This window comes from Osmerus mordax, chromosome 16, assembly GCF_038355195.1.
Source record: "Osmerus mordax isolate fOsmMor3 chromosome 16, fOsmMor3.pri, whole genome shotgun sequence".
Lineage (NCBI taxonomy): Eukaryota > Metazoa > Chordata > Actinopteri > Osmeriformes > Osmeridae > Osmerus > Osmerus mordax.
Genome location: NC_090065.1, coordinates 9,272,637 through 9,295,297, shown reverse-complemented (window position 1 = coordinate 9,295,297; position 22,661 = coordinate 9,272,637). Strand labels below are relative to the sequence as shown.

Sequence of the window (22,661 nt, the reverse complement as noted above, 5' to 3'; positions counted from 1 at the left end):
CAACTCCCAAGGTTTGGTATGAGTTCTTGCAGCTTTACAGACCGAAGCAGGATACGTGATGAGCTCAGCAGGTAGAGGTGTAAGAGAGGTCACGACTAGAGGTCAAAACACACACACACACACAAATCTAAACACCTGGGACTCCATAGGTCCTATTACCTAAACCATTACCCTAATTTAGCCAATCCCTGAGTCCCAGACAGGGGAAGAGGAGGAGCCTCAAATATTTACAGGGACATTTGATGGCCATTAGACAGACAATGAAGTATATTGATGTATGGGGTGTTTGTACACAAGTAGGCTTTGGGAAGTCTAGACAGAGATATTAATTTGATGAAATATGGAGAGGGATCATTTTAATGTATGATAAAACAAATTCACTTCTTGGCTGAGAGAACCCTTGTTTTGTTAGCCTACAGCAATTCATTCTTGTCTGCAAACGTGCATCCAAGCATCAATAAAGGAATACATTCTCTGTTCACTATGCACCATTCAGTCTTCATAATGAGTTTATCTTTGGGAGAAACACAGCCACGACACAAATACATTCAGCTGGTCTAAACAAATGCTCTATCAGAGAAACTCCCCAGCCAACATACACATGCACACACGCACACACACACAGATATGTGATTCTCTATCCTGTCCTCTCTTCCAATAAACCCTAACTCCTCCTCCATATAAACAAGTGATCATTGTCCATACACACACACACAGACACACACACAGATGCACACACGTACACACACACACACCAAACAACATTTCCATGCTCCCATTGAGATGTTTAGAGAGTTTAGAGAGTGTGGAACTGTAGGCCTTGTGTATGGAGCAGCCACACCAAGTACAGTAGACACTAGACACACATACAAACACACACACATACAGTACACACACTAGCACCACATTGATGCAGACACTGCCTGGTCTCAGAAGAGACTGCGTGACACACAAAACTCATCACAAATCTCTCCATCTAAAACTGGCAAAATACCACGCATCCAGGCTTGGAAACAGCAGGGGGGGGCGTGTATGTCTGCATGTGTGTCTGCGTGTATGCATGTGTGAGTAAAATGGCTCAAAGCAGCCCAGAAATGTGGCTTTTGAAAATGGAAAAGGTGACTTAAACATGCAAACAGGAGATCCTCAGACCATCACACCAGACATTTCATCACGTTCCTCAGAGGCCCTGTTAGAGATCTGCTAGCCGCCTTCCACCATCCTTCTCAATCACCACCAAGCAATCCACTGCTCTCTCACCCCCCCCCCTCCCTCCTAAGGTGTTGTCTTCAGGCCTGGGGTCTTTAAGTTCAGCACACGTGCGTGGAGAGGGAACAGAACGACAGGATGATCATCCTGCTGATGTGGTGATGGAGGGCTGGAGTGCTCCAGCTGGTGCATGATGGGGGATTAACGCCGGAAAGAGAGGACTTCCCAGCGTCCTCTCTTTCCGCCCTCCACTTTCGAAATCGTCATCCCACCGTCTGTCACCCAATCATCCCAATACCACAGACCTCCCGCTGCTACATGCAGACACACACGTACACACAGCGTATACTGTCTTCTTATATATACTGTACGTGTGCACACGCACACGCGATAAGTATGGCTCAGCAGGAACTGTCCGGGAATCCCCAGATTTACTGTCAAAAGCAAAACAACCCCAGAAGGGAGGGAGGAGTGTAATAGATGGGCCACATCTCTTGACCCACTCGAACCTCTCTTTTCAAATGTACCTTTCACCTCGGCAACCCGTACAAGGCTGGATGGTGAGAGGTTGAGCTGCATGGTGTGAGGAGTGACTAGACACATCTGAAAAGGTATCTACTGTCGTCTCACTCTGGTCGGTCACTAACTTCCCTCTGCTTTTGTTCACCGTGTGTTCCAAACTGCCTGTTCAGCATTCAAAATGCTGCATGTGCTGGTTATTGAATAAAAGAATCCCTCTATCTGATAATCTTTCGCTTTCTTAGAGCCAAAGCGTTGCTTTCACTGACTCAAGGCCGCTCAGGTGCTAGTCCTCATTGTACCTGCAGACCTTTGTCCCCTGAAGTAGTCTTGTTGACAGAGTTCATTTGAGCAGGAGGTATTAATGAGTCATATACAGCAATACCAGCATGATGTCACGGCTGATCTTTGAACCTTCATAAACACTACACTTCTTTCTATTACTGTAGTAGCTGGTATTTTTCGTCCTAGATGGTTGCATGCATTAATTTAGCCCACATTAAAGACAGATTTTAAGTCCTTTTCTGTCTTAGTCACTAAGACTCTTTCACCTACCAACCTGTATGTTAATGTGCAACTTATATTTTATTTTTGCAACTTATATTTTATTTTATATTCAATTGTATAGTTTATTTTAATCTAATTAAACTTAGTATTGCTAGTTATGTACCCTTAGTATAGCTAGTCCTCATATTTAAATTTTAGATTCCTATATGTTTAATGTTTGCACCTTCCTGCCAAAGCAAATTCCTTGTCTATGCAAACCTTCATGGCGAATAAAACCCATTCTGATTCTGATTCTGACTACACAAACATTGATTTGAGCACCCAGTAACCCTCCAAACTTGAGTGCCAATGGTGCAGCTGTCCTATAGTCAGTCTAGAAGCACAATGTGTAGGCTTCAACAACGAACCATGCCACAACATAACACAATGTAACATGAAGCAACATGACGCAATGTACTGCAACACAGACAGTGCATGGAACAGAACATCACAATACATCACCTCTTTCTATCTGAATTCTAATTCCAATCCACAGCAGTCATATGATATATTTGCTAATCAGAAGCTATCATCTGGTCTATTTCTGCAGATGGTTTAATTCCTCAGGCTCAGAGTTCATATGCAGTGTCTAGTGTGTGTGTGTGTGTGGGGGGGGGGGGGGGTGTGGGGGTTGTGTGTGTGTGGGTGTGTGTGTGCGTGCGTGAGCTAATGAAAGGAGCAGAGAGCTGAGTTGAGGGAGAGAGTCCAGTGGTGTTTTAGTCTAGCTCTGTAGATGAGGGATGACAGCTTCACTCTTAACGTCTCATTTTTTATTCGATAACAGTTCATCTTCTTAATCGAGGCACTGTTTCTTTAAATGTGTGGGCAGACTCCTTGACTCTTGGCAGGCAGGTTTATACACTGACATAAACTGTGGGCTGCCATTGGTCTTAGTAAGTCCTCCAAACAATCGGCCTGAGGTCTAACACTAGGTGTGAGGGTGGGCCTGGGATGAGCCTATAATGCATTACATGACACAGCGTTGCCAGTTCTGATTTACCAGGAAAATGTGCTCCGAAGTGCTGTCTTCATTTCATGGGATGAAAGACCTAAACTAGAACTAAAATGTTCAAAAAATAGCTATATTTTACTCTGTGACTCCATTATAAATAAACAATAAACCCCAAACAAACTGACTGTGGCTTGGTCTGAGTGGGGTGTGTTACGTGTTAATATTCCAATGTGATTTAGACATGGTGGCCGGTAGGCATAACAGGAGCCATGATGACACAGCGTTTCTCGGTGTCTCCTGCATGATAGGCACCAGCTCTGGTTACTGCTGACAGAACGCTGTGTCGCCTCCTCTCCTCCTCTCAGGAGGCCGTCTCACAACAGTGAGAGGCAGGTTCAGAAGCAGGCTCTCACACACACACACACACAAATAAAAGCACACACGCAAGCTGCAAGAACACACGCAAGAACACGTACTCGCGCAAGCTGGCTCGCACACACGTTATGTGAAGACGCAAACACAAGCTCACACACGGAGACACAAAGACAGGCACAGTTGTACCTAGTCGGAGCACTCCGTCAGAGTAGGAGTGATGGAAGCTGTATTTACCTCCGATGTGTGGACACTCAGCTAAATCAACTGGCCCGTGCAGTGTCCCTGAATGTGTGTGTGTGTGTGTATGTGTGTGAGAGAGAAAAAGAGAGAGAGAGAGCCAGAGAGAGACAGTGAGAGTGAGAGAGATAAAGAGAGAGACAGTGAGAGTGAGAGAGATAAAGAGAGTGAGAGAAAGAGAAAGAGAGAATGAAGAAAGTGAATATGTCAACTGTTTGCTCTGTTGGTTCTTCCCCAGGAATTCTGTAATTTGTGTTGCTATGTAAATTGTAGCCATTGGTAAATTCCAGGGGCGGCCATGAAACCAGGTTCAATCTGTGACCTGGAGGGGTGGAAAAGCCAACCAACATCCACTGTGATTCCCCTGACTAAACCATTTCTCTGCTCATTTACATGGTTTCAACCTCCCATTTCACACACAATGACACTTCTCTGCATGATGCCTAAGACATTTCCAAACAAAGTCCAGTTATCAGTCACAGAGAGAGCGAGGAGGGAGTTATGGAAGAGGAAGATGAAGAGCGATAAGGGCAGTTGAGAGGACAGAGGGTGAGAGGTGAGGAAGACGAGGGATGGTGTGAGGATCAGGCCCAGAGACGAGGAAGGAGAGGGATGAGGTCGGGGCAGACGAGACCGCCAACATTGCTCCGAGAGGAGACGAAGATGGTTTCTGACAGGGAGGGCTAGCCATCAAAACACACCAGCGGTCTCTGCCCTGACGCCACCACCACACACGCAAACAAGCAAACACACCACCGATGTCCGGCCTTCATTGGCCCCTCTCTGATCCTACGGTGTCACTTCACATTTCTATCTTACTATTCTCACCTTTATTGGAATAGTCTGTTTACCGAGAGGGTGAACAGTACTGCCCTGAGGCTGTGACGAGACAATGGAATAGCCTGAGACTCCTACCTTTAACAGATTCACTATGAATGGAAATTAAACCGACTGAAAATAGACTGCGTAAATGTCAGCCTTGAGCTATAAGCACTGCTCTGTGACAGGTCATGTAATATAGATGTTAGCACTGGAGGTCTTCTCCAGTGCTGCTTCATTGAGCCTCAGCAGTTTCCTGGCCATCCAAACTGGCAACAATGAAAAGGGATTGATCTCTGGATTCCAGTCTCAGTATGGTAGCTCAAGATGTAGTAAAGAGGGGTAAGGAATAGGAAGCACGGTCTTGTAAAGAGTTAGCCCGACCGTACCTACCGCATGACTTGCCAGCCCATGAGCTTCCCTCAGATCTAGCAGTATCTGTTGCTAGGTGAGTGGCCGGGTTCAATCCCCCCTGGATCCAGAACCGGACCATAAGTTTCTCTGTCTCTAACCCAAGAGAGGGTAAGCAAACGTCAAGAAGCACTTTATCCCCATGTACCTGAAGCGCCTGCTCGGATCGTTACAGAGATGTGCGTTGGCTGTCCCGGGGATTGGCCTGTGGTTGTCGGAGAGATTGAGGGAGTCATGATGGCAACCCAGGCTGCTGTGCTCTCCCGGCACCTCTGGGTGCATGGGTGTAATCTGGGTAGGATTGCACATAATCCCACGAGCCTGTCTATAGGACACTGACACATCATGTCATGTATGGTATGCAATGCATTAGTCCATTTGTAATGGTGCCTGAGGGCACCTGCTTGCCAGTCTGTCTGTCTGTCTGTCTTTCTGTCTGTCTGCCTGCCTGGTTGTCTGTTTCATTATTCATCTTTGTGTGACAGTAATCTCGCGGGGGCTATATTCCCAACCAAACAAGTATGGCTACAGAGAGAAAGGAGCAGCTGATGGATAAAAGCAGACAGTTCTCAGGCCAGAGTTCATACTGCTGTTCCGTGCCCGTACAACACAATACATAGTAAAAACCGCAGTCGGCAGAGAGAGGGAGAGAGGGGTTCTCATTGATAGAGAAGAACAATGTGTCCTAATCCATTGAACGGCAATGAGAGGGAGGCCACATCACTGCATATCAGCCACCGTCTTTGTAGGCATGAACCGTGTTCAAATTAAGCACGGGTCAGACGCCAAATCTCGTAACAATCTCACAAACATGGAGGCGGTAAAATACACTGTTTTTATGACACGCTGATCTATGCCACATTTGTTTGACCCGGCCTGTCAGTTCTGCTGCGTCCACCTGGCCGCCGGTTCCTCCGACGGCATCCCCAATCCAGCTCAAAATGCGGCACCATAACAAAGAGAATTCACTGCATTGGTCGTAGTGGGAGCTCAAGAGGTCCCCTACACGCCCACTGTGGATATGTAAACATCAGTGTCTACACAGAATGTGACAACAATAACGTTATTATCGCTGCGTGGGGCTATATCCATTTTCTATGCATAGTGTTACTCTCGTTGCGTGATTCAACGTTTGAATCATTTCATTAATAATTTCTCGGCTACATTTCAGGGATAAAGAGATAACCAACATAGAAAACACAATGGGCATTTGCAACCTTTAGAATAGTTTCGCCTGATGCTTCGGAGAAGCCCTAAATAGTCACATTTTATAATGCACTCACCTTTTTTCTGTCTCTTTTTAGATCAGTTTGTACAGTAGGTTGTCGCTGATGTCTCTGCTCGACTGTGCTCCACCTTCTCGTACAGTGCGCTTCGCCGACCGCAGACGGATACCCCGCCCCTTCACCACGCTCGGATTCTGTGATTTTGACGCAGAGACTGTATTGCACTATGCACAGACATAACGTAGCGAGCGCCACACAGATTCCATTCTACACTCGGGATTGGATGATGAATGTATTGTTTATGTCTGTGTATATCTGGAGAAGGACAGAAATATGTTAGAATGACTGACTCGGGACCGTTGAACTGTAGTATCAGATGCCAAAAAGGGACAGACCTTTTTCTTTTTGTACTCTTTAGGCTGTGTCCACTGCGGTCTCTTTCTTGACCATGCAGGCCATGTAAATGCCCACAGTTATAGCAGCGGGGGGTAACACGCTCAGTGAGGATGTGCTTTTCTCCTATTAGGTCTTCACCATGAAAGTATTAGGGCAGTGGTGGACTCAGGAGGGGGGGGGGGGGGGGGTTGTACCCCCCTGAATTATACATATAGTGGGTTAAGCAAGGGAAGTTTGTATTCTGCATTGTGTTGCACACTTCTTAGGAGAAAAAAGCTTAGAAGAAAAAAATAAGTGATGAGGAGCTGTGATGAGGGTCCTGTGCCTCAGTAGAGCTTCATGTCCAGCAACGCCCCTGTGCCCCACCATATGCAGCTGATGCCATTACAACAACTGAACATTCAGAACAACTGAACTTCAGACGGGTGTCCTTGACCCAGACAACACTAATTAAACACAGTAAACAAACAGTTAATGAGCTTTTAAAACGTCAAAAATCACGAACGGGCAGAGTTCTCCCATCTGACTGCCAACCAAGCAGATTCTGTAGACGCTGTGTAGAGCTTGATGTAGAGCTTTCTATAGGATTAGAACAGATTATGGGTCTCATTTGATTTGGTGAGTGTTTAATCCTTGACAAACCAAACTCAGAGTGGGTCCATGCAGTGCAAAACGGAGTGCTGCTGGTCCCTTCTCTGTCCTTGTCCGCAGGGCGCTGAAGCTTAGTCCAATCTATCCTACTGTACATCTACTACACATGGCTCAGAAGTTTATAGTCCATTTTATTGTATTAGCTCTGATGCCACTGCTCAGTTCTTTCCTCACCAGTGAACTAAGGAGCAATCAAAATTCAGCGGTGTCTTTATGCCTCTCGTAGAGTACTCTTCACAACATGGATCAAAGTCACATTATGAAAGAACTCATGTAGACATTATCCTTACCTTTATTCATCCACTGTACATTATCGAATGTAGATAAACAAGTCTCTTATCTATTCTGTATTTATACACATCTCAATGCAACATGATACCAGCATATGTTAAAAATCTATAACAAAATTATCTACATTATAAGTATCACTCTCCCCATGGCAGTCTTTACATTTTATTTACTGTAATATAGGCTGGGAACCCAACATAAATGCATGTTACACAAACTGAAGGGTTGGTTCTACTCTGGCAGACAATAAATCATGATATGTTTCATGTCATTTGACATATACAGCACACAAATACAATTTCACAATGGAGATAGACAGTATCTTATTCAACAAACGGTGCTTATACATACAGTACAGGTTATTTCGTATTATTTGTAAACATTGTTATTCTCATTCTCTCAGAGTTGGAATACAATATATCCACTAAAACTATATGACTTTATAGTCATCTCTACAGTGGTATGCCACCTTGGTGTGCTTATCCAAAACATTTTTTCTTCAGCAAAGTGAAAGAATGTATGTGTGTGAGAGAGAAGAAAGGCAGAAAGGGGAGGAGAGGAAGTGAGTCTTGTATGAAGGATGAGGCTGTGAGGTTGTGATCCTCCTCAGAGAGATGATATAATCTGTCCGATCCTCTTCTGGTCTGCAAGATTATGTCATCATTCTGCGACTCTCCCGCCTTTTGTCTCATTCAACATTAAAGTTGAAGAGGCCAAAGGAGGAGAGGAAGAGAGTAAAGTGTGTGTGTACCACACCAACGTTAAAGACAGTGCACATTGTTTGGTACAGTTCATCAGTATGATAGGTCATTTAAATCTGTAATGATTACATTTTATCTTCTTATTCGACTTCAATCTTCTTATTCAGTTTGAATATTATTATTATAGTGGATGAGCACACACTGCTACTCTGAAGTACTAGAGGTTTTCTCTCTCTAACAACAGTGATAGTACAATGCATGCCATGTTAGACCAGCTAACATTCCAGTTGACCCAACAACAACAGTGACACAATGACAGGAGTTACAAGTAAACAATAACAATATATTTTCCTTTACAATACTGCATATGGTTGTCCACTACATACACATACATACACAAAGTTGTACATATACTGATACAGACTAACCCTTATGGGATGTTGTGTCAAATGTTATTGGTCATCATTGTCTGTGCTTCTGGTCCCACCAGTACTGGTGAGAAGTCAGACTGATAAATGTCCAGAAGGTTGACCAGTTAAATCCCAGGGTCAGATCTGAACCGTGGGGTTGCTCCAGGGGTCTCCCGGGTAACAGGGTCCCCTGGCAGAGAGAGACGCCGCTGGCTCTCCGAGGGCTCTGATTGGACTAGTCCCGACCCTGTCCAGAGGAGCACCTCTAATGAGTTCCCATCATTGGTCAAAGAGAAGGATCCATCCTGTATTTTGTTGTCCGAACCCAGGGGATTGTACTCTGGTTGGCCGTGGGTGGTACGGGGGCAGTTCTGAGTTGGGCTGTCCAGGACAGGGGTTGGCTGGAAGAGGTGTAGCTCAACTGCGTTGTGTAGAGACTCAGAGGACCTGGACTGCTCTGGCTTGACCTGGGCCTGGGGAACAGGACACACCAGTATCATTACCAAGCTGCCTCTCAGGCTGCTAGCAGAAGAACACATCTAAACATATCTACCAGACTGGGATCGGCAAGGCAAACATGCTATCCAGGTTTCTATACTGTAGTACTCCAGTCCTTCACTGTAGAGAAACCTTCTGATCAACCCTTTAATAAAAACCCATTTATACTCCTATTAGAACCCTTTTTTAAATTAAATATTTTAAGTTGGGAACCTTGTTTGATGACATGATTGTACGTGGAATCAAAAGGGGGGGTTAACAGGTTCTCACACAGGGACAAGGACCTTTGTTCAGAGCATGAGCAGTTCAGCGTAACTCCATTAGAACGTAGTTGTTTCTATGGATATCCCACTGCCCAGATGCTGGTTTCTATGGATACAGTCCAGAGTTAACTCCCTAACCAGTTGATGACCCAGTTCCCCGGACCCCCCACCCTCCAAACCCCAGCAGGAATACAGCTTAGCGGATTGTCAAAAAACACTAATGCAAACCTTGTCTCTTCTTAAACCATGGTTTTACACAGAGCTAAAGCTAAAACTGCATATGAGGGCGGATTCTGCTGTCTGACTGGCACTCTGACCTAAATATCAGTATATTCTCTACAGTCAGTTCTCATATAATGACATGTGAATGTACAGTACAGATATGGTTATTTGTATCCATACACATCACTGTTAATAGGTCCTTTGTTTGGTTAGCCACAGAGTCTACTACTATGTCAGTCACTGAGCTTTGGTTTTGGGTTTGAACCCAGATTGACAAGTCTTAATTAATCCCCCATACTAAAGACTAAAGTCTCCAAACTAAAGTCTACCACTTTGTGAGCTTGTCCTATACACTGTGGTTTTGTGTCAGACAGGGTTCAAATCCATCTTTTTGCCAACAAATCACCACACAGTGTTTGTATGGCAAGCTAAAGCCATCTATGACTACCTGTGTTGTAATGTGCGTAGCTTACCTGTGTGAGAGAGACGAGAGCGTCTGCTTCTGGAATGGCGACAGGCTGCGCCTGCTTCTCTGTCGACCAGGGGCCGGATTTGGGGATCGGGGAGTACTGGGTGGGGGTGAGCATGGGGGACAGGTTCAGAGGGGCAGGGGGGGACTCTGGGAGGAGTGAGGCCTCAGTACTGTGGCTGGGAGTGGGGACGGCAGGAGATGCCTGAGTGGGAGAGTGGGGGACAGAGGCAGGGGGGGACTGGTGGGGGGGTAAGGTCACCGTGCTGTAGGATGGGGGCACCTGTATCATTTGTCTCTGCAGAAGCTGCATGATGGCCCCAATGTCTGTGGACATCCGGGATTCCAGCCTAAAGAAGTAAGCAATGACAGACACTGGCTGAGTCAGAATTTGGTCATTGGTAGAACTACAATCCGTCTATACTGATGTCCTACCCCTCACACTGCCCGTTTCAGACCTATTGTAACTAGGATCTTGGAGTTATGGTGACTTTTCCTGGAACTTGAAACATAATTCATTATTGAATTATTCTATACTAAAACTTTTGACATGATAATAAAAAACTGTCAAGAATGAACTATAGGTCCCTCACACATTCAGTAGCTGTGGGGATTTTCGACTCTAAATGCAGGACTGTAGTTAATCAATAGTCAACCAAGAATGTTCTGTCAAGAGCAGGCCAGTGACTGATCCTAGTCATACCCCACCAAAGAAAAAGGCTAAACATTCATTGCAAATTAATATTAACCAAACATCAACTGGGATGTTAACCAAACGTCATTCCACCTGTGCAGCTGTCTCTGTAGCAGGTCCAGCCTGTTCTCCAGCTCAGTGCGCTGGCGTCGGCTGATGGTGGGCAGGGGCGGGGGTGTGGGTGGGGGGTGAGGAGGGCGAGGAAAGGGTGAGGGCAAGCTGCTGTGGCTGGGGACTTGCTGATACTGCTTACGCTCCCGGTTCTCCCCCCAGAAGCTGAAGATGTTGGAGACCCCCGAGAAAGCTTCTAGAAGGGACAAGGGAGGGGGAGACAGAGAGACATAGACAGAGCTGTTACGTGCAGTTGTCAGAGTAAGTATAATACGATCATGTGAGCAGCACGCCTCCAGGTGTCTCACTGTGCTTGCGCCTGTACCTGAGAGGGAGTTACAGGTGGTGGCCTGGTCTGCCTCCGCGTGGCTGCTGAGGTGAAGCATGGTGGTGTGGCTGTGAGAGAGAGCCGCCAGTGAGGAGGGGTGGGTGGGATCAGTGAACACTGACCCCTCCTCTTCATCCCCACTGGAGCGGGAGGGACTGTCTGTGGTGTTCCCCCGCCCCTCAGACTCTATGTTGTGCATGTTGCCTTGGTTTTTGCTGATTCTCCCACCGGCTTTGTGGTCTGCTCTCTGGGATTGATTGCTCTCGCCTGGCTCCAGGTCAACTAGTGCAGCCCACAGCACACGAGTCACTCATAGCATTCCACGTTACATTGACGAAACACTAAATCTTCATCCGTATGCTTGTAAAAGTGTCTTCCTCGTAGAATTCATGAATGGAATATATGAAATAATTTTACTTCACGAATTGATATCAAATGTCATACCTCTTTCAGATTTCAGTTGGAGGGAGAGTTTGTGTCTGTGGAGGCGTCCAGTGAAGCCCCCCTGGTCAGAGTCTTCGCTGCCCATGGATTCGGCAAACAAGTTGTTCTAAACAAGGGTCAAAAGTAGGGGGAGGTAATACCCTGTACAGGCTGACTGCAGATGTGTGTGCTTGTGTGTGTCTGTGTGTATATACATTCCTGTCCAACTGGCTGCATCTGTGCATGTCTGTCAGAGAACACCCAGAAGATCCTCCTCCACTCACGTCTCGCAGGTTGAAGGTGATCTCCAGGTTTCCCCAGAAGTAGTCTGAGAACTCGGGGTACATGTCCAGCACCTCCAGCATGTCCTCACGCTGGATGGTGTGGAGGTCACAGTAGGTCAAGGCCCTCACGTCTGAGCTCGACTTCCCAGGACGGCCGTACAGGTTAATGGGCTCTCCAAATATGTCATTCTTACCTGCAGGGGGGCAATAGAGAAGGTGTTAGGGTAGAGGTGTTAGGGTAGCGACTTCTTTGTCAACATTACCTGGTGAAATAAACGTTAAATAACAAAGGGGATCCAATCATATTCAAATGATAAATGGTAAAATAGTGAAACATCTGGAGAGGGACAGTTAAGGTCAGGAGAGGTGAGACAGGAGACTGATGAGTGTGGTCTGCAGATCCGCAGAAGATGCTCTTCTTCTAAAATGCCAAATGTCATGACACAAAATGTCCACTAGAGAGGGCTGTTGTGCTGCTTTACCAGTGGGATCACATTAGTAACAACCACATGACTAAGTTATGAATAGAGGAAACATGATGAATGTTGTGAAAAATTCATGATGCAAGAAGCCAAATGCAATGAGCCCGCACCATAAGATGAGTGGATGTTTCTCCGAGATGTAAAAGTAGTTATACACAGCAACATAAACATAAATGTGTCTTAAATACATGTGCAACATGTCATCCGTGTTTCCTCTTTACCAGTATAGTATGTGTAAAGGTGCATGCTTCTTTCATCATCAAATGTCTTTTTTTTTGATAGGACATGACGTGTGTTCAGCCCTACCCAAGATGGCGACCACCACGTCTCCTCTGAGGATCTCGATGGAGCCTCGGGAGATGAAGTAGAGGGCTGAGATGACGTCGCCGGCGTGGACCAGCGTGTCTCCGGGTGGAGCGTGGGTGGTCTTGAAGCGCATGGCGAGGGCTCTCAGGCAGCCCTTGGTGGAGCCCTTGAAGGCCTTGCAGTTTTGCAGCAGAGTCCTGTTGAGGTGGAGGCAGATGTCAGCCTGCAGACACTCCGGGAAGCCCTTCAGAACCTGGGGAGAGGGAGGGAGGAGAGTCAACTTCTAGTGGGTGTGTGCGTGTATGTTTGTGTGTATCAGGTGGGTGTTTCAAACCAACCAGTATTGACCAGCGGTGATCAAACACGTTCTCACTACCCAGACCAGCCTCAGTATGGGCCGTCTCATCAGAGGAGCCTGGCTCCAACCCACATCCCCCCACACTCACTGCGTTCATGTCGATTCCGTTGGTGTAGGACCACGCGTGCTGGAAGTACTCTTCCAGCCGTTGCCTGAGTGGGTTGGGGATCTGGTGGAAGCGGATGAACTCTCGCACCCGCAGCATCTGGGTGTGGTAGCGCGCCGTGCCCGAGTACAGGCGCTGGATGATGGCCGACACGTTGCCAAAGATGCTGGCGTACATGAGGGCTGGGGGGGGGGGGGAGGGGGGAGCTTAGAAACGGCATGTGGCGTCGACGTGTGTGTGTACGTACGAGCGCGGAACCGTGGGAACGAGGTGTGTGTGCGACTTACAGCCGATGAGCATGACGCAGATGGAGAAGATCTTCTCCGAGTTGGTGTTGGGGGAGATGTTTCCGAAGCCCACGCTGGTCAGACTGCTGAAGGTGAAGTAGAGGGCCGTGACGTACTTGTCCCTGATGGTGGGTCCAGAGCCTGGGATGGACTCGTTGTACGGCCTGCCCAGCTGATCTCCTAGCGAATCCAGCCAACCGATCCGGGCCGCGCCCGACCGCTCCACGTTGCCGATGGCGTACCAAATGCAGGCCAGCCAATGAGCGATGAGAGCAAAGGTGCACATGAGCAGGAAGAGGACGGCGGCGCCGTACTCCGAGTAACGGTCGAGCTTCCTGGCCACGCGGACCAACCGGAGCAGTCGAGCGGTCTTCAGCAGGCCAATGAGAGTGGTGGTCTGGAGGGGGACATGGGGACAGTCGTCAGGAACAGTTATTAATGGGAAAATTTATCGAGTTAAGCTGTTGCTCTATCCCCCCTCCCCCCTCCTTTCCTCCTCCTCCTCTCCTCCTCCTCCTCCCACCTCTTCTCCGGAACGATAGATGAGCAGGTCAAAGGGGATGGCAGCCACCATGTCGATGAGGAACCAGCCCTTGAAGTAGTGGACAGCGATGCGCGACGACTGGCTCACCACCTCGTCGTTGGAGTTCACGTAGGTCGTCCTGAAGTTGATGACGATGTCCACAATGAACATGATGTCCACAATCAGGTCGACCACATTGAGCGGGCTGCAGGAGTAGCCACAGCTCTGCATGGCCGCCTCCTCCTGGTCGCTGAGGAGGAAGGCGGCCGAGTAGGGCGTGAAGATGGCGGTGTAGATGACCAGCAGCAGGATGAGCCAGTCCCACACCGCCTTGAAGGGGCTGTAGTGGAGGATGGTCCACTTGTGGATGCGAGGGGTCTGGAGCTTGTACTCTGGGAGCACGTCTGCACCCAGAGACAAAACCTGGAGGACAGGAGAGGTAAGGAGAGGTGAGGAGAGGAAGAGACCAGAAGAGAACACTTTTACACATAATATGTGGCATGTCTTGCGTCCTTTTTTCTCGACTTCTTTCTATTTATAAAAAAAGAATGACAGAATATAGTTTCTCGCCCTAAAAAACACTCAAAACATTTGCATAGTAATTATAACAGAGTCACCAACCGTATGTTTCACTGTCGAGCTTTAGTTTATAATTTACAATATACATTTCCATCTAAACTTCCAACCCCAAGTTTCCTGCAGACATGCAAATGACCACTGCATGGTAAGACCAGACACAAAGTGTAACAGTTGGCTTCACACAAACTAATTAATCACTAGTAACTCACAAGTAGAACTTATATTGGTAAATGAGATAAAAAATCTTCTTCTGGAAAAAAGAAACACGCGAAAGAGATAAAGAAAATGATAGTCACAAATAAAAATGGAGAGAAATGGAGATAGAGTTGTCAGGAGAACAGATAATTATCTCTGGAGAAGAGAGAGACGATAGAGGATAGGATGAGACAATCACAAAGAGTGAAAGGCAAATGAAACAGACAGAGCTATAGAAGGAGAGAGGATGATGGCCGAGTCTTTCATATTGGTTAAGGTCCAGTGCAGAGCTGCTGTGGGGATGTGTTTTATCAAGACTAATATCCCATCTGCTTGGGAGGTAATCTGGAAGCCACATCTCTCTCACACACACACACACATATTCACAAACCCCACCCCCTGCCTACACACACCATTTTTCAAGCATGCACACCCACATGTGCTTGCACGATTGCGGTTGCGCACACACTCCTAAGCACCCTTGTGTGTACGGTTGATTACAGAAACTTCACACAGGGAGAAACCAAAGTCTGTGTGTACAGGCTTGTTTCTGACTAGTAATTGGTGAAGCACACAAATAAGAAAACAAGACTGCCAAAATGGAAAACATACTATTTCATATTACGTAAACCGTCATTATCATATGCAACCATCTTGTATGTTGAAAACCTCCAGCTAAGTTTCCACAATTTGTCATGCCTCTTCTGCAGAAGCACCTTAAATCACAAAGCCAGCAACAGCCAGCCTGGTTCCTGTCTTCTGTTGCGATGTCATTAGCAGGTCCAGAATGTTCCAATGCTGCACGACACTGTTCTGCAAAATCTAGCACCCACACAACAAACAGTGACTGAGTGGCAGGTACTGATGTGTCAGGGAGAGACACCTGCCAGGTCTCATCGTCTCAGGATGAGGACTTGAGTTGAAATGCTATTTAGACTCGTTTCAACTTGATTGCTTTTGTCTTGTACACAGCAACCTAGAAACATATCCCGAAAATGCAACCCCCCCCCCCCCCCCCACCTGGCTTACTCTCAAGGCAGATTATAACAAACTCTAGAATTTGGATCAAAGGCCTGTATTGCATATAAAAAGCCAAATGTTTATACTCAGAGAAGCAGAAATACACACTTGATTGACTTAGATTTGGCTAATTGAATATTGCTCCTGCTTATTGCCCACAAGAAAGAGAAATGACTCGTGAGAAGACCTACATCCGGAACAGGCTATGACAGGGAAGCCTGACAGGGAACTGCATGCTATTCCCCACAACAGCAAAATGCAACATTGACTAAAAGATAGAAAAACCCTACTGGAATATTTTGAATGTTCTGCTGTTGAAATTGTGATGCTGATCTCTTTAAAATATGTTTGTGAATGTCCTTAAGGGGAGATATAAACAGTTTGTATAAACAACAAAAAACTGCAACTTTCCAGGTTCTCCAGGAAGGAATGAGGGATTAGTCGAAAGAGAAGAAGTAGAGCATGGTTGCAAGGTGGAGTAGTGAGAGAGATAGAGAGAGACAGAGAGAGAGAGAGAGAGAGAGAGAGAGAGAGAGAGAGAGAGAGAGAGAGAGAGAGAGAGAGAGAGAGAGAGAGAGAAAAAGAGAGAGAGAGAGAGAGAGAGAAAAAGAGAGAGAGAGAGAGAGAAAAAGAGAGAAAAAGAGAGAAAAAGAGAGAGTAAAAAAGAGAAAGATTGAGAGAGGAGCCCGCCAATTGAAGATTGTTTTAGTTAGCTGTTTATTGGAGCAGAAACAATATTTCCCTGGGCTCATTACATCTGTCTGAGGAATCTACCTTCTAAGGCCACACAGCTGGAGTTAGATAGGACAGACCGACAGACAGCTCCACTTTGATCACACCAACAGACAGACAGACAGACAGACAGACATACACCTCCATTCTGATCACAAAGGAAACAGGCACTACCCCCCTAAAACTTGAGTACTAACAAAAAACTATATGAGCAAGTTTTTACTATGATTACTAAGATTTGTATTTTATTTTTTAAACACACACAACAGAAAACCTTGTCTCTAACCACTCAACCGGAAATAGCATAGTAGGCTGAAATGGTTCAGTTGGAGGCACTGGAGCAGAACTGTCCACAACCACTGATCTCTTCCACTTATCTATTCTGTCGTTGGTTTGGAAAGCTCACGTAACCTATAGACCCATCAACTCTGTGTTGTTTATTTATTATTGTTGTGGTGGTTGTGTTTGTGCAGTTGTAGTGTTTGAAGCTAAGCGTCTCAGTTATTGTTCACTAATGGCAGTTAATTAGCACGCTAGCTCAGAACAGCGGTTCAGTTTTGTCCTCTTGGCTTATGGGAAGACAGACATTGACAAACCCACAAAGGTTTGACTGCTTAGTCGGTCATTTGGGAGGATCACTAATAACAAACCATGGGATCATTATCATCAAAGCTCCAACTCCTCTTCACCAGGGCAGCCTTTACCCGGCAGAAACTGGAGGAGGGAGTGTAGTGGACCCACACTAACCTATGTGTACCAAACGTGTGATCAGTCATCCAGCACTCCTCCATCATCATCTCCATCCAGTTGTCATCACTCTCTCAGTGATTGATTGGCTTAAAAGACCACTGTGAGCACCCAATCAGATTCCTGTCACGGCCAGACATAATGAATCCCACCCAGCCCAGTGACAGAGGTGTTGAGTTTCCTTGCCAGGCCAGATCCATCCATCCCAGATCATCAGCATTCCACATTCATTCTGTTCCAGGAGACTTGAGGATGCCTCAGCCCTCTATCAATCGAGGGAGACCTTCATCAAGACCATCCACTGAGAAGACAAGACCTCCAACATAGGTGAGGAAAAATGCCCTTTAAGGAACTTAAAAAGCCTAAGAGCCTCATGTATCAGGTGTGACACATTTAATTGTACAAAAGAGGGCAGTAGAGGGCCCTGTGGAAATCCTCAACAATGCAGCCAATGATAGTTGTGTGTGTACAGTACATGATTGATTTTCTCCAGCTGACACACCTCTCTGTCCCCTGTGTCCTTCTGTGGTAGAAACTCCAGTTCTCACCCCGCTAGTCAAGCACTAGTTCCTCAGTTTTACGTAGCCCAAGGCTGTGCATTGAAGCACCAGGGGAAAGCCGGCATCTCCAGCTGGTAATGAGTCACATCTCGTTGGTGTTCCTGCCATCAGCCATGTCATCTGGCTGGCAGAGGGGGCACATTGCCAGTGGGGGTAATGTGGAGTTCTACCCCAGCTAATCTAGATTATTTAAAGATAATGAATTGCAATATTTGGTTTTGCATGACTTAGCAAGAGTTGTTGGGTGGACAACATGACATGTTAGGCTGTCAGGTAAGGAGTCCAGGGCCCTAAACAAGCTGCGTTTCTTCTCCCAATCTGGGTGAAACATTCCCTGGTCTGCAGTTGTTTTCAGCAGGCATTAACTGCTGGACCATTAATCCATGTTCTCATGGATTAATGGTTTTCTGAACATGAAACTAAACAGTAACCTGCACGAGTCCAGCAAATTGTCATCTCTGTTTATATCACCAGTGTCCACCTACCATCTATAATCCTACACATGTAGACCTCTGGAAAGAACTCAATTACCCACCAGCCATGGCGTGGGAGCTGACTTCCCTGACGAAACTAGATTTATTACTGTAATGCACAATGGATGGTTGAAGTGGCTTCCATCCAGAACATAAATTCCAGGGCTGACAAGAGTGGTAGCTGTTATTAAGTGCGTCCATTTACACAGAAACACACGCACACACACACACACACAGAGACACACACCCAGAAACACACTGTAAACCTGCATTACAGAACCCTTACTCAAACCTCAAACTCTTTGAGCGCACGGATCTTCTAAAACACCTTCCTTTCACACAGATTTCATATTCAAACATGTGTTACACATTTGTATCAAACCAAATCTTTCAGAAAACGGTGTACCCTATACCAGGGGTAAAGTGTACATGTGTGTGTGTTTCCCAGATCCCACTCACCTCCTGAGCTACAATGCTGGAGATGCGCACGGCTCGCTGCACACGCGTGTTCCTGCGCTCGTTTCCCCCGGACGATGGCCCATCCTGGGACACCACGCTACCTCTGGCGCTCGCGGACATGACTGCACACTCCTCTCCCTCCTCTCTCTCCTTCTCTGTCTCCCTCTACTCTCCTCTCCCTATCAGACCTATACACATATGGTTCAGCTGCTGTTATCATCCACTCATCTCCTTCACAGACTCACATCCCCATCCCACTCGCAAAGGAATCCCCCCTTTTGCTTCAGTCTTCACACACAAATACATTCAAACTCCCACGCTTCCCCAGCTCAACACTTCTCCACTGCCCCCCCTCCCCCCCCCCCCTAGCCAGCTGCTTCCCTCTGGGCAACTTGGAGTCTTCCGGAGGTTCTGTTCAGGTAAGCCCACCCTCCTGCCTCTTCTTCTGAAGGAGTCAAAAGGAGATGTATGTTTCTGGGGTCCAGTTCCCTCTTGTTCTGTTGAGGTCCTGTCGGCCAGTCCAGTGTAGATCCAGCAGGATCTAGATCGTACCTTATGGTCTGTCCTACTGGCTGGAGTTTACCTTCTTCCTCCTCCCCCCTCTCTCCTCCATCTTTCTCCTCCCCCACTCTCCTCTTAACTCCGCCTTGTTCCCGATGACCCTGGTTATGTCATGGTCAGACACACTGGGAACTCTCCCAATATTGCTTTCTCTTTCACTCCAGTTTTTCTTCTCAGACTTTCTCTCCGCCAGCCTCACACTCGTTCGTTTCTCCACTTGTGCTTTGGTCCGCATCTGCGAGGTTTCACCCTCTCAGTCTCTCGCTCCCCCTCTCTGCCTTTTTTTTTCTCGCCTGTGGAAGTGCTTTCCTCTCTGCATCAGCTGTAATTGCAGCTGGCTGTCTGACCCTCCTTCTTTCCTCCTCCCCCTCCTCCTCTTCCTTATCTCCTCTTCCACATCCCTCCTCTCCCCCGGGCCAGCTGCAGGACTTCAACTTTCAACCATCCCCACATAAACACCAACAAGCTCTCATAAACTATATCCCTCTTTCTTTTTATCTTTCTCTAATTCTTCCTCCAACCATGTATCCATTAGACACCTGGTAGCAGCTTGCCAATACACAAAGGTGACCGTGAGTCCTCAGGGCATTGAGTAAGCACACAAACACATCAATACAGAATTTCCCGGATTAATTGCAGACTGGGCCCTATTTGTTTTACCACATTGATCCCTGTACATCAAGCAAATGTACAGTACCAGTCAAAAGTGTTGACACATGTTCTGACTGGCTGGCTCACCTTTCACCATCTGTGTCACACACAGGTCAGTCTGCTATTCACCCTGAACAGCTGAGTGACTGAGTGACTGACTGACTGACTGACTGACTGACTGACTGACTCACTGACTGACTCACTGACTGACTGACTGACTGACTCACTGACTGACTCACTGATTGACCGACTCACTGACTGACTGACTCACTGACTGACTGACTCACTGACTGACTCACTGACTCACTGACTCACTGACTGACTGACCAATTATCTTGCAGATGAGGATGATGGCTTGACTAAAAAAGCCAATCAGAGCTTTTACAACAATTAAGAAGAATGTAGCCATGTAAGCCTTCTATCTGCCTCTCCAGTAGGGATCCTCCCACAGGGATATCACCAGTTCCTGCCAGTCATAAGAGGTTTGTTACTCTGACAAAGCAGCTATATACGTCTGACTCACAGCCCTATAGATATATTTTAACATGCATACAACAGTATTTACGATGTACTTAGTTGAATCCAGAGGGGAAATCGATGAGGACCAAGACACTTTGCGTCAAAAATAAGCAGTGTGTGTGGGCTGTCTGGGTAGGTGTGATACAAGCCACCTTCTCTCCCCGGGTTGGTTTCTAAGGGTCAGAGCATAGATGATATAACTGTCTACAGTTTTGTGTGTATGTTAGTGTGTGCATGTGTGTGTGTGAGTGTGTGTGTGTGTGTGTGTGTGTGTGTGTGTGTGTGTGTGTGTGTGTGTGTGTGTGTGTGTGTGTGTGTGTGTGTGTTTGTGTGTGTGTGTGTGTGTGTGTGTGCGTGTGTGTGTGTAGGAGTGGATATTGATGTAATTGAATACTGTATAAAGGGATAAAAAAAAGGACTTCTACAAGAACAAAACAACACTGGAATATGTGATAAATTCACAAAAGTTGTTTAACCAACTACACAACAGTACAATACATAATACATACCTTAGAGTGTACAAATTCAGCTAATAGTATTGGAGAAAGTGTGAGCCAGTGTCTCCCAACCACACAGTATACAGACATACAGAATGTTCTCCCCATCAAGCAATTATACCTCTCACCATTCCATTGAAATGAATCCATTCAAATGTCATCAAACATGTAATAAGCCTGAATCCAACATGACCCTGTTGAACAGACCTCCTCAGGTGAGGCACTTCCAAAAGAGAGGAGGGCTGAGGTGACTGCTTCTGTAAACAGCTCCAGTCCAGAGCTTCACTGTGTACATCGTAATTACAGCTAAGAATAGACAACCGAGCCTGTCTCCTCTGAGGAAGTTTCCATCACAACATCATTATCAATGCCTCTGTCATGTACACACATCAGACCCAACCAAACACACGTCTCACACACATGCTGTCCCAGCACACTGTACACACACACAACAAAGATGAGGAGGCAGATGTAAACCTGTGTAGGATATTATGAAACTGCTCTAATTCCGTCTGCTAATGAACCCCTTCCCTGGTTCCCTGTGATGTCATCAAAACACTGCCAGGGTGAATTAACTACGTGCCATGTACATGTGTACCCCTCATAAATCACTTCTACCCCAATCTGCCCTCCACTTAAAATACCCCAAAGTTGGGGGACACTGGGGGGAAGTGCAAGGTTGCTCCTTTAACAGGTTAGTCACGTAAGCAACATCAAGGGTACATCTCTACAGTATATATGTATGCTGTACACACACCCAGGGACAGTAATGTGAGAGAAGATTGTGGCCTTGAGTTGACACTGTGGCACAACTAATAACCAAGCAATATTATTATGTTTGTATAAATACTAACTGGTCTTTACAATAACCTGTCAGTCACTACCCTTACCTGTATACCCCACCTTCTCCCTCTCTGTCCCTGGAGCTTCTGACCTAAATGCCTGTGCTAGCTAACCAGGTGTACACCTAGGCTTTAGCATAGTCAATCTTCACACCTGGAGGACCTACAGACTGGATTTATGTCATGATAGCACATCATAAAAAGATATTGCTACATTAGAAACATTTACAGTAAATATATGCTTGCACTGAGCGTTCAGCATACGTTTGTCTGAGGCTGCTCGTCTACAGAGAAAGGAAGACAAGAGTATTGAAGTAGTAAAAGTAGAGGCCGTGGATGAACAGAGTGAACCGTGCTGTGCTAGATGTCCCTCCACCTCGCTCCCCGCTGATGGAATGGGGGCAGTGTAACAGTTCATGGGACCCCAAGGCTTTAGAGGGTTCCCTTGTTTGGATCTCCTGAACGTCCTTCCTGGCACACTGCTGTGCTTGCACCGTTCGCCGCACGCTTCTCTCTACACGAAATAACGCGTCAGCAAGGAGTCCTATACGGGTCATCATTTTCCGTTACGGATGCCACTTTGACCCCCTGACGCAGTGTTTAGTGTCCTCCAGCGGACACACAGGTGGCAGCCGGGGCTCTAACGAGCAACATCCATCCAGTCTGGATCACAAGTCCTGTGGGCTTCCCTATGGAGGCTGACAACGTCCTCTGCTCTCGTGGGACAGCTGG

General features: G+C 46.6%; 2 protein-coding genes across 5 annotated transcripts in view; both read right to left on the bottom strand.

Annotated features, from left to right (window-relative positions):
• Nucleotides 1–6,477, bottom strand: part of map4l (microtubule associated protein 4 like) — a 37,176-nt gene extending 30,699 nt beyond the window's left edge. For all 4 annotated transcript variants that reach the window (XM_067253822.1, XM_067253823.1, XM_067253824.1 and 1 more), the window contains exon 1: nt 6,352–6,477. The gene's annotated coding sequence lies outside the window, so the exon portion shown is untranslated. The remainder of the gene's footprint in view (nt 1–6,351) is intronic.
• A 1,340-nt stretch (nt 6,478–7,817) lies between these two features.
• Nucleotides 7,818–19,079, bottom strand: LOC136958686 (potassium voltage-gated channel subfamily H member 2-like). Its single transcript, XM_067252754.1, is given in 12 exon segments — nt 7,818–9,213; nt 10,197–10,542; nt 10,980–11,193; nt 11,323–11,607; nt 11,770–11,875; nt 12,033–12,226; nt 12,821–13,073; nt 13,267–13,466; nt 13,572–13,968; nt 14,095–14,517; nt 18,860–18,997; nt 18,999–19,079. Coding segments are annotated over 12 exon segments (2,985 nt in total). The 3' UTR covers nt 7,818–8,865.
• Nucleotides 19,080–22,661: the final 3,582 nt, after the last annotated feature.